We start from the raw sequence: 15,750 nt of genomic DNA, 5'->3' as shown, positions 1-15,750 counted from the left end.
TGTTTATTGGCTGATCCCACATTCTGCTGATCCCTTGTTATCTCATACTAATATAACCAGTGATTCTAAGTTTTTCGTGTCTTATGCTAAAACCTATCACCAAAAGGTTAAAGAATCTTTCCCTGTTTCTAATTCCAATGATCCTGTTAGTCATAGTCTGGAGCCTGGTGACTGGGTATTTGGAAACATCACAAATGTTTCTCTAGAGAAAAACAGCTCTAGAGACCCATTGGAAAGGACCTTTCAAGTGCTCCTGACCGCCAACACTAATTCAAAACTAGCTGTAATTGAGCCTTAGATACACATCTCACAGCTAAAGTCACCAGCTGACATCTGGTCCTATACAGACGCTGTAGACCTCCAAATAAAATCAACAAATAAGAGAAGCAGCTGACATTGAAGCAGACTGCTTCCGTCCAAGATGCTGGATCAAGACTTCATACTTTAAGCATGAAATCTTTTATTCTTCACTTTTTTTCCTTTACTCTGGCATTGATCTGGAAAGATAACACGTTTATTAGTAACTCCCAGGCCACTGCTAAGGTTGGGGGGTGGGTAACGTTTTCAGGCTGCTGGATTTGTCATCAAAGATACCAGTCTTCCCATGAGACTGGAGACCTCCTAGTTCTCCCTGTGACCAATTACTCTTCTATTCTATTTGTAAATGCAAACTACAATCAACCCCCCTCTACCCCTACTGCCCCTTAAGAAGTCTCTTACCAAATTCCACTTTTGTGTAAAGAACAACCTGTGCCTTGTTTTTACCTTCCTTCAATTATAACTGTATGTACCAAATTAGGCACAAATACTTCATATAAATCTTAGTATGTTTGTACCATCACCTTCCCTTGATTATCTATGTCAGATCTGCCCCTACTCACTAAAAGATCTCACCAGCAGTAAACATCCTTGCAAGGTATTTAGAAAGACTCACTCTTTTAGGCTAGGAGATTTTCTTTCCATATGTGCTAAATGGCTCCTGGGGCATCTGGGTGGCTAGTCGGTTAAGCATCCAGCTCTTGATTTCAGCTCAGGTCATGATCTCACAGTTCATGGGTTCAAACCCCATATCGGGCTCGGCTCTGGCAGCATGGAGCCTGCTTGGGATTTTCTCTCTCTCTCTCTCTCTCTCTCTCTCTCTCTCTGCCCCTCCCCTGCTCACATTCTTTCCCTCTCTCTGTCTCTCTCTCAAAATAAATAAATAAATAAATAAATAAATAAACTTAAAAAACAAAAACAAAAACCTAAATGGCTCCTGGCTTGAATGGGTAGACACAGCAATCCCTACAAATGAATCCATGAACAGTACCACTTTTTTTTTTCCAAATTTTATCTAAATCCTAGTTAACATACACTGAAATATTGTTTCAGTAGAATTAACTGATCACTTACATACGACACCCAGTGCTCATCATAACAAGTGCCGTCCTTCATACCCATCACCCATCTAGCCCATCTCCCACCCACTGCAGTACACTTCAAAGAGAACAGTTTGTGCACTGACAGGGTTTGTCTTTCCCTGTGAATGTTATCATTCTCCTTGGGCCTATGAACGCCTAGATAGCTAGCACACAGCAGGCAATCCCTCTTAGGCTATCTAACTGCTTGTTTTCACAAGCAAACTAAGGCATCTTCTTGATCAACTTCCTTGGCTTCACATTGTCAAGACAGACCTACAAGGAGGTATTCATGACTCAGGATTTGCTTCATTTGGCAGGGCCATACTTCCCTGGGTAGGAGTAAATGTAAAGGCAAATGTGATCAGAAAGCCCTTACCTCTGGTAGACATCATAGAATTTGTGCTAAGACAATAGCTTCTGAAAAAGATCTTTAGACTCTCTAACCAAAGTTGTTCTTAATAATAAAAGAGCTCTGGGCGCCTGGGGGGCTCAGTCAGTTAAATGTCCAACTTCGGCTCAGGTCATGATCTTGCAGCTCATGAGTTTGAGCCCCACATCAGGCTCTGTGCTGACACAGAGCCTGGAGCCTGCTTCGGATTCTGTGTCTCCCCCTCCTCTCTCTCTCTGTCCCCTCCCTCACTCTTTCTCAAAAATAAACATTAACTTTTTTTTTTAATAGAAGAGCTCTTGATTATCTTCTACCTGAGCAAGGAGTTGTCTGTGCTGTGGCTAACACCACCTACTATAACTGGGTTAACACCTGCAGAAGTTGAACTCAATTAGTTAACTTCAAAGAACAAGCCACTTGGTGGCTTAAAAGGTGATTCCTTCCACAAGGACTTCCTCTGACTTATTTTGGTTGGCTTGGTGTTAGGGACAGTGGCTCCAAAGTGCACTCCAAACAATGGGTATTATCCTGCGTATAATAATCTCCCTGATATGTTGTAGTCTCTCAAAATTATGCCCTCACCGCAGTTAACAAGAAGCAACTCTTCTTCTCTCTAGGTTTCCGGGATCCCTTAGGGAGCCGCATTGCATTCTCTGATTGGTCAGCATGGAGAAAATCTCTGCAGCGGTCTCCACGGGCCCCCAACTACATTACCCAGAAGACCGCGCGCGGAGTTGAGCCAACGGAAGCATTTCCGCTGAAATTCATCGCTTATGTCGGGACTTCCGGTCTCCTCCCAGTGGTGGCTGCTTTGCTGCTCTAAGGTGTGTTCCGATTCTCCTGCGCCAGGATGGGACCAAGGTGATGGAAGAGAAATGGGCGCGTGGCAGAGAGGCGGGTTCGCAACTCGGCGACGCCGCCCGGGCTGCCCACTCCGGGGCCGGGACAGGGACTGCCGGCCCGGGTGTCTGCTCCGCTCACAGAGTCCGATGGAGGCAGCCGCGCGCAGGGACCCGGCTGAGGTAAACGCGTGGCCCCCGGGCCCTCCCCCTCCCCCCAGACCCTCCAGGCCCGAGCGCGGGGCGCCTGCTCGCGTCCTTGCGGCCCAGGTTCCGGTGTCCGGGCCGGGGAGGCGCTCTTGGGCGGGGGCTCCGTGTATGAGCGCCGGCGTGACGGAGTGCGGGAGCGGGTTACAGGGGGGCCGTCGCATGAGGAATCGGGGGTGTAGGACCCACCCTCTGCCCTTGGGGAACAGAGGGTGTGCAGCGCAGTCACTGCTGTAGTGGCGGGCTGAGGTGTGGTACCTACGTCCTGAGGGCGCTGAGACCAGTGAAAGATCGTGAACAGGAAGACACAAGTCCAGCCTTCCAAAGCCGCTCAGAGACCCCACTGGCATGTTCTCAGGGTTGTGGTTCCCTGTTAGTCTAAATTCCATTTCCCCAGTCCTTGAGTTTGGAGATCATGGAGAAACCCAAAGCCCAGGGACTGAAATCCATGTCAGGTTTTATATATATATTACCATTTCTTGCAACCAGTGCAAACAGGTGTGGAGCGTACTATGGGAGATGTACCAAGATGTGTAAGTTCTCAGGTAAAACTGAGCTGGGGATGGTCAGGAAACCACTAGCCTTTCTTTTGTGTGCGAACAAAGAGCAGGAGTGCAGAAGTCACAACTGGTATGGCTACCTGAGAAGCTGTGTGTCTGTCTACTCTGGAAGTGGTAAGAGATATGGATCAGAGGATGGATGGTAAGATATGTCTGGAATATTTAATGCTCTAAGGCTGAGGACATATTTATGAATTATACTTAGAACAAATGACATTTCTATAGCCGAGAATCCTTTTAAAATCATATGAAATATTAACATGGAAATTCAATAAAGTAAAAAATCAATGGTAATCCTGTAGGAAGCTTTCTCCCATCTAAACATTTAGAGAAAATATCTTAATGAAATATAAATAAAAAATTGAAAAATAAATACTAAGAAATGTGACAAAAGAATTGAAAGAAATTGGGGCGTCTGGGTGGCTCAGTCGGTTGAGCATCCTACAACGGCTCAGGTCATCTCATGGTTCATGACTTAGAGCCCCCTCATTGGGCTCTGTGTTGACAGCTCAGAGCCTGGAGCCTGCTTTGGATTCAGTGTCTCCCTCTCTCTCTGCCCCTCCCTGCCTCACGCTCTATCACTCTCTCCCAAAAATAAACACTAAAAGCTTTTTTTAAAAAAATTGAAAGAAACCTAAAAACTTATGGGAATTGTGAAAAGCAGACCTAAATAAAAATAGATATAAGCCATTTTTGATATAGGAAGATTAGATATTATAAATAAAATTACTAAAAGACAATTCAAACAAAAATGCTAATATTCCTGAGATTATTAAGTAAAATTGGGAGCCCAGAAATAAACCCACACTTATCTGATTAATCTATGACAAAGGAGGCAAGAACGTAGTATGGGGAAAAGACAGTCTCTTCAATCAATGGTATTGAAAATGGACACCTACATGCAAAAGAATGAACCTGAACCACGTTCTTTCACCATACAGAAACATAAACTCAAAATGGATTAAAGACCTAAATAGAGAACAAATCAGGAGACTATAGATGCTGGAGAGGATGTGGAGAAATGGGAACCCTCTTGCACTGTTGGTGGGAATGCAAATTGGTGCAGCCGCTCTGGAAAGCAATGTGGAGGTTCCTCAGAAAATTAAAAATAGACCTACCCTATGACCCAGCAATAGCACTGCTAGGAATTTACCCAAGGGATACAGAAGTACTGATGCATAGGGGCACTTGTACCCCAATGTTTATAGCAGCACTCTCAACAATAGCCAAATTATGGAAAGAGCCTAAATGTCCATCAACTGATGAATGGATAAAGAAATTGTGGTTTATATACACAATGGAATACTATGTGGCAATGAGAAAGAATGAAATATGGCCTTTTGTAGCAACGTGGATGGAACTGGAGAGTGTGATGCTAAGTGAAATAAGCCATACAGAGAAAGACAGATACCATATGGTTTCACTCTTATGTGGATCCTGAGAAATGTAACAGAAACCTATGGGGGAGGGGAAGGAAAAAAAAAAAAAAAAGAGGTTAGAGTGGGAGAGAGCCAAAGCATAAGAGACTGTTAAAAACTGAGAACAAACTGAGGGTTGATGGGGGGTGGGAGGGAGGAAAGGGTGGGTGATGGGTATTGAGGAGGGCACCTTTTGGGATGAACACTGGGTGTTGTATGGAAACCAATTTGACAATAAACTTCATATATTGAAAAAAAAAAAAAAAAAAAAAGACCTAAACAGAAGACCTGAAATCATGAAACTACTAAAGGAAAACAGGCAGTAATCTTGTGTACTCAGCAATACTTTTCTGAATATGTCTCTGTAGATGAGGAAAACAAAAGCAAAAATAAATAGGACTAAAACTAAAAACCTTTTGCATAGCAAAGGAAACCATCAACAAAAATGCAAAGTCAAGCTACTGAATCAGAAAAGACATTTGCTAATGATATATCCAATAAGGAGTTAATATCCAAAATTTGTAAAGAACTCACATAGCTCAACACCAAAAAGCTCCAAATCAATTAAAAATTTCCAGAAGACCTGAATGGAAAGTTTTCCAAGAAGACATACAGATGGCATGGGGCACCTGGATGGCTCAGTTGATTAGGCATCTGACTACGGCTCGGGTCATGATCTCACAGTTCGTGTATTCGAGCCTCGCGTTGGGCTCTGTGCTGACAGTGCAGAGCCTAGAGCCTGTTTTGGATTCTGTGTCTCCTCTCTTTCTGCCTTCCCTCCCTTGCTCACACTCTCTCTCTCAAAAATAAATAAACATTAAAAAATTTAAAAAGTAGACATACAGATGACAAACAGACACATGAAAAGATGTTCAATATCACTCATCATCGGGGAAATGCAAATCAAAACCACAATGAGACATCACCTCACACCAGTCAGAATGGCTAGTATCAAAAAGACAAGAAGCAAGTGTTGGTGAAGATATGGAGAAAAGGGAACGCTCCTGCAGTTAATGGGAATGTAAGTCGGTGAAGCTACTCTGGAAAGCAATATGGAGGTTCCTTGAAAAACTGAAAATAGAACGATACAATCCAATAGTTCCACTTCTGGATATTTACCTGAAGAAAACAAAAGCACTAATTCAAAAAGATCTGTGCATCCCTGCATTTACTGCAGCATCATTTACAATAGACAAGATATGGAAGTAACTAAAGTGTCCATTGATAGATGAATGGATAAAGATGTGGTATATATACACAATGGACTGTTACTCAGCCATAAAAAAAAAATGGAATCTTGCCATTCACGACAGTGTGTATGGATGTAGAGGGCATTATGCCAAGTGAAATAAGTCAAAGAAGGACAACTACCATATGATTTCACTTATGTGTGGGATCTAAAAAACAATACAACAAAGGAGAGAAACTGAATCATGGAAAATTAGTGGTTGCCAGGGAGGAAGGAGAAGAGGGATTTGCAAAATAGTTGAGGGGGATTGATTAGTACAAACTTCTCATTGTAAAATAAGGAAGTCAGAGACATGAAAATACAGCATGGGGAATACAGTCAATAATATTGTAATGACTTCGAATGGTGACAGATGATAACTACACTTATGGTGAGCGTTTCATGATGTATGTGTCAAATCACTATGTTGTACCTCTAATATATTACATGTCAACTATACCTCAATTAAAAAAAATTTTTTTTAATGTATTTTAATGGGTAGTAAATGGGGATACCTGGGTGGCTCAGTTGGCTAAGCGTCTGACTCTTGATTTCAGCTCAGGTCATGATCTCACCTCATGGTTGGTAGCTTCAAGCCCTATGTCAGGCTTCGGGCTGACAGCACAGAACCTGCTTGGGGTGCCCTTCCCCTGCTTTCTCTCTCTCTCAAAATACATAAATAGTAAATGTAACTTTATTGAGAAACCTTACATTTATATCTAGAAACTTATTCTAGAAGGAAAACCAGAATGGGTTAGTGGTACACAGTATACAGCCTGGGAACACCTCTGACATCTACATACTGGTAAACGTCTAGAGACATACACGTATTAAATTTGATTATCAATTTGTAGAGAAAATAATGAAATAAATATTAAGATGGATTTTGCAAATGAGAAGGAAAAAATATCAGTTTATATCTCAGTTCAAATAGAAAATTAACTGCGCCAATCCTAACATGAAAACAAAAAGCCTAAGATTATTTAAAAAATTTTTAAACAAAACTGCACTTGAAATATTCAAGTCATGGGATGCCTGGGTGGCCAGTCGGTTAAGTGTCTGACTTAAGCTCAGTTCATGGTCTCACCATTGGTGAGTTCAAGTCCCACGTCAGGCCCTGTGCTGACAGCTCAGAGGCTGGAGCCTGCTTTGGATTCTGTATCTCCCTCTGTCTCGGCCCCTCCCCTGCTCACACTCTGTCTCTCTCTCTCTAAAATAAATAAACATTTAAAAAATTGTTTTAAATGTCCAAGTCGTTACAAAACAAGATCTCAATTTAAAGCCACAAAATATGCTTTTCACTTTTTAAAAATAAAAATATATGCAAAATACAAAAATACAACTAAAAAATTAATCACAAAAATAACACAGAATGTAAAACAGAACTGATATTTTCAGTATTCACACAAGCCATAAAATATTAGGCAAAAATTTAAAACAATTTTTTGTGGAAACTATCCAATATATGGAGATACACACACACACACACACACACACACACACACACACCTACACAAAAATTTCATTTTGATTTCATTTTGATTTAAAAACTTCCCTTTAACCCATTCAGAGCTAAAGTAGACTGAAAATTTTAAATGTTTCAAAAACATCCTAATTGTAGAAAACTTATAGAATACTTAATACTTTATCACTTACACTTTTACCAGCCACATTTCACTGAATTTTTAAAAAATGTATTTGGAAGCTTTTCAGTGCACTCAAATGAATATTCATTAAAATAAGAATGCTTTTTGTTTTTCCAACTGTCATCTGTTGTTTACATCATATTAAACAATATAAATTTTAAATAAAACCTGCATTGAATTTTTAGGAAAGAAAAAAAGTGATCCTTAACGAACCCAGAAGGTAACTATGAAAAGAATCTCTGGTGTGGAATAACACACCTTTATAATAGTACTCATCATTTTGCATTTAAGCATCATGAATTTGTTTTAAGAGGGTGTGAGGAGAATTAATTCAGCAGTTAGGGCAAGTAGAGGTCCAGAAGAAGAGCTCTCCCAGTATATATGAAAATGAATCAAAATATTTCTGTGATAATCCACCAATTGACAAGCATGCTCTTGGCTTCAGTTATAAAGTGATTCAGAAGAGAAAATAAACTAGGTCATATATAGATGGATTAGTCAAAGTTCTACAGTAAACATTGATTTATGGGGCACTCTATAGAACAAACAAAACTAGGGTATTACTAATGCAATATAAATGCCAATAAATCAGAGTTAAGCACAGTGAGAGAACTGTGAAAAGGAAAGTTATGGAAATATTCATATTAAAAACTTGATATAAAACATCATATACAAGCTCAAAGTCCTATGGGATTCCAGCATGATTAAGTGCTCAGGGTTTTGTTACGTTTATTGATGCTCCCAGGAGCTCAAGTAAACCCCATCATCGCTTCTATGTCATAGTCAGCAAACAGGCTCAGGGGGCCCTAGCTAGTTGCTCAGATATTCCTAGCTGGGGAATCCACACCAAGACCTTGGTATTGTGCAGACCCTCCTCCCTACAGGTGGGTTTTGGGGACTGATTTGGATCAGGGGCTTCTGGGCTTCTGAGACACCCCATTTCTTTCCAGCACACACGTGGGAGCATAGGCATCTGGTGGTAACTGGGACAGCTACAGGTGCCTGGCTCTAGGATGCCCCCTACAGATGGAGCTATACAGGAATGGACACAGCTCTTCACATCTTCCAAAGGACCAGGGGTGGGGCAGCTCCTAATCCCCATTATACATAAAAGAAAACTGAGGCCCCCAATGGGCGCATTTGCCTGTGGGTCTTTATTATGGCCAGGAATCCAAGAATTAAACATAGGCAGCTTGGACCAGGACCTGGGGAGTGTGATCAATGACCTCTACATCACCACCACTCCACCCTCCACCCCGCCAGGTTTTGGGACTCAAAGTAAAGTCTAACCCAGCCCATCCTGATGTAATGTTATCGCCCACCTGCTCCAGCCCACCAACCAATGGTCACCGATGGTGATAAAGCAGGAAAATGGGTAAACCACTACAAAGAAAGGCTTTATTGTATTCCTCAATGACTGGACTTAAGAATGTGATGGAGAATATGTTAATGCAGAAAAAATTTAAAAGGGTACAGCATAAGTGTCCATCCCATTGTGAATTGTGCACACACACACTTGTTTCACTGTCCTGTTTCTTAAAGGAAATAGTCAAAGCTCAAAGAATAGGAAAAAGATGTGCAGACATGTTACCAAAGATGTAGACAGCAAATGAACGTTGGAAAAAATGCCCATTGTGAATCCTTACAGAAATGCAATTTAAGCAGAAAGTGAGATAACACTAAAAACTTATTAAAAGGACTAAAATTAAAATGATTGTCCAAACAGAGGAAATGGAACTCTGAGACACTGCTGGGAAGATGCACAATGTAGAATCAAAAGTAAAACATTTACCTACCCTGTGACCCAGACATTACACTCTAAGTTACTGACAGAAGATCAAGGAAACATACATTCACATAGAGAGCACTAATGTTTATACTAGCCTTATCTTCAGTAGTCAAAATCTAGAAAAAAAGAAAATCCTCGTACACTGATAAATGGATAAACTGGTATATCCAAAAATATTACTCGGCAAAAACGAATAAAACCCACTACTCACATAGCATCATTGAGGAGTCTCAAAGTAATTGTGACACATAAATTCCAAACATAAACTCAATCTGTCTATTGTAGGAGAAACAAATGGTTACCTACAGAGGTGGGAGATGCAAGGATTATAAAACGACCAGAGTAAACATACTGTGACAGATATGGTTATTATCAAGACTATGATGATGGCTTTAGAGGTTCAGAACTATGTCAAAACTTATAAAATTATACTTTAAATATATGCAGGTTAGTACATGTAGGCTGTATCTTGAATAAAGCTCAAGATAGATTGTCCCACTCTTTTTGGAAAACAGGTTTGGCAACCTGTTTGGCACACTGACTCCACCAATCTTCCCCACGCCTATGGGGTATCACCTCAGTGGCAGCAAATGTGGAGAACAGTGAAGAATATTTCCATACAAGTCAACAGGAATGCTCCACATCCCAGGAATATAGATCCTCCTTTATCTTTTTTTTCTTTTCCTGTCTGTGTGATAACGGCTTTGAGGCAAACATCACAGAATCCACAAAACCTTTTGATTTTAATTTTTATTTTTTTCTCTGACAATTACTTTAGCTACATAAGATAAATGTGCCCGGAGGTCCTGAGATTTGTGTACACACTGATCCTGCAAAGTCATGGTCACAGAAACTTTCCTGGACACATTTTTAGAAGAGGCACGTTCCATCAAGTTGGCTGCAGTTTCCTCCACTCCCTATTAAGCCAGTGTTTTTTATGAATTATGGTTTCCCCAGATGCCTGTGGTCTTACAACCAGTGACCCTGGCCCAATGGATTGTGGACATCAGGGCACATGGCTGTTTGCAGAGCTGTGGAAGAAAACACCTCATCAGTACTGACATCCCCTGTGATAGCTCCTCTGAGTAAGTGAAAAATTCATGCTGCTTTCAAAAGCCTCTGAGGGTCTCACACTTGTCCCCTGCTTGGGGTCATCACTGAGACTCCTAAAACACAAAGCATCCAGACCTCAAATGAAAACCAGAAAGCCCTACAGTTTTTCAGAGGTTGTGGGGCAGTGATAAAGATTTGGTCAAGGCTGGCAAGCTACTTTCTGCCATCATCCTCTCCCTCCTCAGGCATGGACAATTTGAGACTCCTAAAAAGTTCACCCTCTGATGGCTGTTGAGCCCAAATCTGTTTATAAACTACCCCACAGAGTAAGTAGAACATTCAAGATTAAAAAGGATTTAAAAAGTAAGGCCCTGAGGGGCACGTGGGTGGCTCAGTTTGTTCAGCATCTGACTTTGGCTCAGCTCATGATTTTATGGTTTGTGGATTTGAGCCCCACATAGGGCTCTGTGCTGACAGCTCAGAGCCTGGAACCTGCTCCAGATTCTCTCTCTTGGCCCTCTCCCACTCGTGTGTGCTCTCTCTAAAAAATAAACATTAAAAAAAAAAGGGCCTTGATTATTGTTTAAGCCAAAGCAATGTGCAGCAGACCACTCTCAAGTTTGTGACTTGGAAACTGGAAAAACATCTCACAAGTATCACAGGAGACCATCATGTCCCTGAAAAAGGTAGTTATTCTCTGTAAGCTGCCAGCCAAACTCATATTCTCTGGGTCATCAATGATTCAGGTTCAGACCGAAGGTAGTCAAGGAGATGGGGAAGCTGACCCCTAAGGGCTCAGGTTACTCTTAATTTGCTCCAATTCATGAGAACAAAGGTCAGCCTCCCTGAACAAACTGGTGGTGAACTAATGCACACCTTGGGGACCTGCCAGGCGGTAGAGGAGAACAGGCTTTGGGCACAAGATCTAGCTGTGACCTAAATCTGGAAAGAGCCCTGAACAGTATGGAAAGTGCAACATATTTACACAAGCTTAGGATGTCACTGAAACTTACAAGGGATCTCCCACTGAGCATGTTTAGATGTCTGAGATTCAGTCCAGATAGAGGACTCCTCAAAGCTCCCTCCAGAGTTATTACAGTGGATAGGAAATTGAACATTCTCCACACACCTAAGGCCTTTCTCTAGTGTGAACTCTCTGATGTTGAGAGAGTGTAGATTTTCGTGTAAAAAATTTCCCACATTCACTGCACTCATAAGGCCTTTCTCCAGTGTGACCTCTCCGGTGTTGACTGAATTGGGAACTATCCCTGAAGGATTTTCCACATTCGCTGCACTCATAAGGCCTTTCTCCAGTGTGAACTCTCTGATGATAACGTAGCTTGGAGCTAGAGATAAAAGATTTCCCACATTCACTACACCCATAAGGCCTGTCTCCTGCATGAACTCTCTGATGATAACGAAGAGTGGAACTGGAAGTAAAAGACTTCCCACATTCACTGCATTCGTAAGGCCTTTTCCCTGCATGAACTCTCTGATGGTAAGAGAGGGTAGCGCTACTGGTAAAAGACTTCCCACATTCACTGCACACATAAGGTCTTTCTCCTGTGTGAACTCTCTGGTGTCGGATCAGTATGGAGCTGTTGGTAAAAGATTTCCCACATTCACTGCACTGATAAGGCTTTTCTCCTCTATGAACTCTATGATGATAACCAAGGCCAGAGATAGATGTAAAGGATTTCCCACAAGCACTACACTCATAAGACCGTTCACTATTATGAATTCTCTGGTGTATTGACAGGGAAGATTTTTGGCTAAAAGTCTTCCCACATTCACTGCACTCATAAGGCCTTTCTCCCGTGTGAGTTCTCCGGTGTTTATTGAATTGTGATCTATCCTTAAAGGATTTCCCACATTCGCTGCACTCATAAGGTCTTTCTCCACTGTGCACTCTGTGATGATAACGAAGGCTGGCACTAAAGGTAAAAGATTTCCCACATTCACTGCACTTGTAAGGCCTCTCTCCCGTGTGAACTCTCTGATGGTAACGGAGGGTAGAACTGGAGGTAAAAGATTTCCCACATTCACTGCACTCATATGGCCTTTTACCTTCATGAACTCTTTGATGGTAACAAAGTGTGGAGCTACAGGTAAAAGATTTCCCACATTCATTGCACACATACGGTTTTTCTCCTGTGTGAACTCTCTGGTGTTGAATCAGGGTCCACCTATTATTAAAAGATTTCCCACATTCACTACACTTGTAAGGCCTTTCTCCTGTGTGAACTCTCTGATGTAAAATAAGGTTATTTCTTCGGATAAAGGATTTCCCACACTCACTACACTCGTAAGGCCTTTCTCCAGAATGAACTCTATGATGATAATGGAGGTCAGATCTAGAAATAAAAGATTTCCCACATTCGTTACACTCATAAGGCCTTTCTCCAGTGTGAACTCTCTGGTGATAACGGAGGGCAGAGCTAGTAGTAAAAGATCTCCCACATTCACTGCACTCATAAGGCCTCTCTCCAAGGTGACCTCGATGATGATACTGGAGGGTGGAGCTACAGGTAAAAGATTTCCCACATTTATTGCACACATACGGCTTTTCTCCTGTGTGAATTCTCCGGTGTCGAATGAGCGTCCACCTATTGTTAAAAGATTTCCCACATTCACTACACTCATAAGGTCTTTCTCCAGTGTGAACTCTGTGGTGATAACGCAGGCTGGAACTAAAGGTAAAAGATTTCCCACATTCACTACACTCATAAGGTCTTTCACCTGAGTGAACTCTTAGGTGTATAATGAGGTTATTTCTTCGGGTAAAGGACTTGCCACATTCACTGCACTCATAAGGCCTCTCCCCAGTGTGAACCCTGTGATGATAACGGAGAGCAGTACGAGTGATAAAGGATTTCCCACATTCACTGCATTCATAAGGCCTTTCTCCAGAATGAACTCTCTGATGATAACGGAGGTCAGACCTAGAGATAAAAGACTTCCCACATTCACTGCACTCATAGGGCCTTTCCCCTGTGTGAGATCTCTGATGATAACTTAGGGCAGAGATAGAGGTAAAAGATTTTGCACAGTCACCACACTTATAAGGCCTTTCTCCAGTTTGAACTCTACATGGAATCAACACTGAGCTCTGACTAAAAGATTTTGCACATTCACCACACATATAACTGTTTTCTCCACCGTGCCATCGCTGGGGATGAATGAGAACGGATTTGTGGCTTAAGGATTTCCCACATTTGCTGCACTTGTATTGCCTGGATCCGGAGTGAGTCTTTCCATGTTGACTGAGGGTTGAGCTTTGCCGAAGGGATTTTCCACATTCATCAAACTCGTGATGCCTTTTTCCAGTATGCAATCTCTGGTGGATAACAAATGAAGATTTGTACCTGAATGTTTTCCCACATTCACTGCACACAAAACACTGGTCCTGAGAAAGCGTGTGTTTGGGACCGAAGGCTTTCTTGCATTCTCCCCAGGTGTAATGACTTTTTCTGCTCTGTATAGTTGCCCTGCACTGGCTGATTGTGTTTGGCTTTTCTCCAGTATGAATGGCCCCTTGTTGCAGATGCCCCGAGCCAGGCAGGAAGTCTTTCTCAATCTCTCCACAGGTAAAGGGCTTTCCTGAATCATGGAATCCACAGCTCTTCACAAAAGAGGTCCTGTCCACACTGCTTCTGAATGGTTTCTCTCCCGTGTGCTGCTCTGGCTGCTGCTGAAAGTTTACGCCGAAATAAAATCGTTTTGCGCATGCCCCACACCTCAACAGTTTCTGGCTGCTTGGCTTTCCCTGGTGCTCACCCAGGCGGAAAACATCTCTCAAGACCGGACCGCACATGTCACAAGGGTGGGTCTTCCGGGAAGACAGAGCTGCCTTGGGCGTGCTGGCCTGTGACACACCTACAGAAACGCTCTGTTCAAGGGGTGCCTCCGCATCCTCTGCTCCACAGCAGCAACCTGAACGCAAAGAAACTCTCATGAAATACGTGGTGACTACAGTGAGGGGTAAGCCCGTCACTCATATGCACCTGTCTCGTGTAGGCACAAGTTTATGGGATGCTTTTCCCGACACAGGAGTTGGAATTCAGTTGTGCATTACTGGGATCCTAAGGTCACAGACTGGTGGATAACCCACCAGGGAAGGAAACAAAGACAGCATATGAGACAAGGAAGAGAGATGAGGACTACAACTCGTTTCTGTGCCAACGGTTTTTGGCAGGACCTTTGCCGCTGCTGATGAGATGCTGAGTAGAAGCATGCATCCAAGCCCACTAAAATCCAGCTGCAACAGATTAGCTGCTGTTCCATGTCATTGTAAGGACACGTGAATATCTCATGGCTAATGCTAGAGCACACAGAAAGAACACTGAGAGAAGTGGGTGAGATGAGGAGTCAGAGAGGTGATGATCATCACTGCACTAAAGTCATAGTAGAAACGATGAGAACCAAGAAATTGGCAAAGTGTCAAACCAGAGAAGAAAAAGGTAGTAATGAAGTGCGGCCAGTGGAAATGACATGAAAAGTGGGGGTGAATAAAGACAGGTTTCTGGTGTAATCTGAGCACATCCCTGATGGCACATTCTCTCCAGCCATTCACCAGGACCAGCCCATCCCTTCTCCCGCTGAGTCCACCTTGCCACATCTGGAGTCATGTCCATCCTGTAAGCCCTGTAAGTCCATCTTCTCTGTAAGCCCTGAGCAACTACATGGGACATGGATGATACAAGTCCTAAGGGAAAAACAGGACAAATGAATAGCCAGCCCTGTCCCAGGGCTGTCCACACAAGAGGCCTAGAAAAAAGAGCAAGGTAGATGATGTCAGCATGACAGCAGAGGAAACCAGCCTTTGACCTTAGCAGGCTTAGGAGTCCAATTAAGAGGGGCGGCTGGCTATCAACAATATCCAAATTATGGAAAGAACCCAATGTCCTTCGACTAATGAAAGATGATGTGGCATGTATACGTATGTACATACGTGTGTACACACACAGAGGAATATTACTCAGTGATCAAAAGGAATGCAATCTTGCCATTTGCAATAATGTGGTTGGAACTAGAGTATATTACGCTAAGTGAAATAAGTCAGGAAAGACAAATATTCTGTGATTTCATTCATATGTGGGATTTAAGAAACAAAACAGATGAACATAGGGGAAGGGAAGGAAAAATAAATAAGATAAAAACAGAGAGGGAGACAACCATAAGAGACTCTTAAATACAAAGAACAAACTGAGGGTTGCTGGAGG

At 42.4% G+C, this 15,750-nt stretch overlaps 1 protein-coding gene across 2 annotated transcripts; it reads right to left on the bottom strand.

Moving 5' to 3' along the window:
• Positions 1-10,492: 10,492 nt before the first annotated feature.
• ZNF814 (zinc finger protein 814) lies at positions 10,493-15,280 on the bottom strand. Of its 2 annotated transcripts, none has more exons than XM_049621831.1 (2): positions 13,135-15,280; positions 10,493-12,966 (listed from the first exon to the last, which is right to left on the bottom strand). In XM_049621831.1, the coding sequence occupies exons 1-2, from the start codon at positions 14,481-14,483 to the stop codon at positions 11,658-11,660; spliced, it is 2,658 nt and encodes an 885-aa protein (XP_049477788.1). In that variant the 5' UTR covers positions 14,484-15,280; the 3' UTR covers positions 10,493-11,657. The 2 variants fall into 2 exon arrangements, with proteins under 2 accessions (XP_049477788.1, XP_049477789.1); XM_049621832.1 differs by having other exon boundaries at positions 10,493-12,981; positions 13,318-15,280.
• Between the last annotated feature and the right edge of the window lie 470 nt (positions 15,281-15,750).

This window comes from Panthera uncia (assembly GCF_023721935.1).
Source record: "Panthera uncia isolate 11264 chromosome E2 unlocalized genomic scaffold, Puncia_PCG_1.0 HiC_scaffold_19, whole genome shotgun sequence".
Taxonomy (NCBI): domain Eukaryota; kingdom Metazoa; phylum Chordata; class Mammalia; order Carnivora; family Felidae; genus Panthera; species Panthera uncia.
This window is presented reverse-complemented; position numbering and strand designations above follow the sequence as displayed.

What these genes read in the sequence shown, in the direction of transcription:
- ZNF814 (XM_049621831.1), bottom strand. Translation starts at nt 14,483, where the DNA reads ATGAGAGTTTCTTTGCGTTCAGGTTGCTGCTGTGGAGCAGAGGATGCG. An exon ending in GGGAAATCTTTTAACAATAG is followed by an intron (nt 12,967 to 13,134) that starts GTGGACGCTCAT and finishes TTTTACTACTAG; the next exon opens with CTCTGCCCTCCGTTATCACC.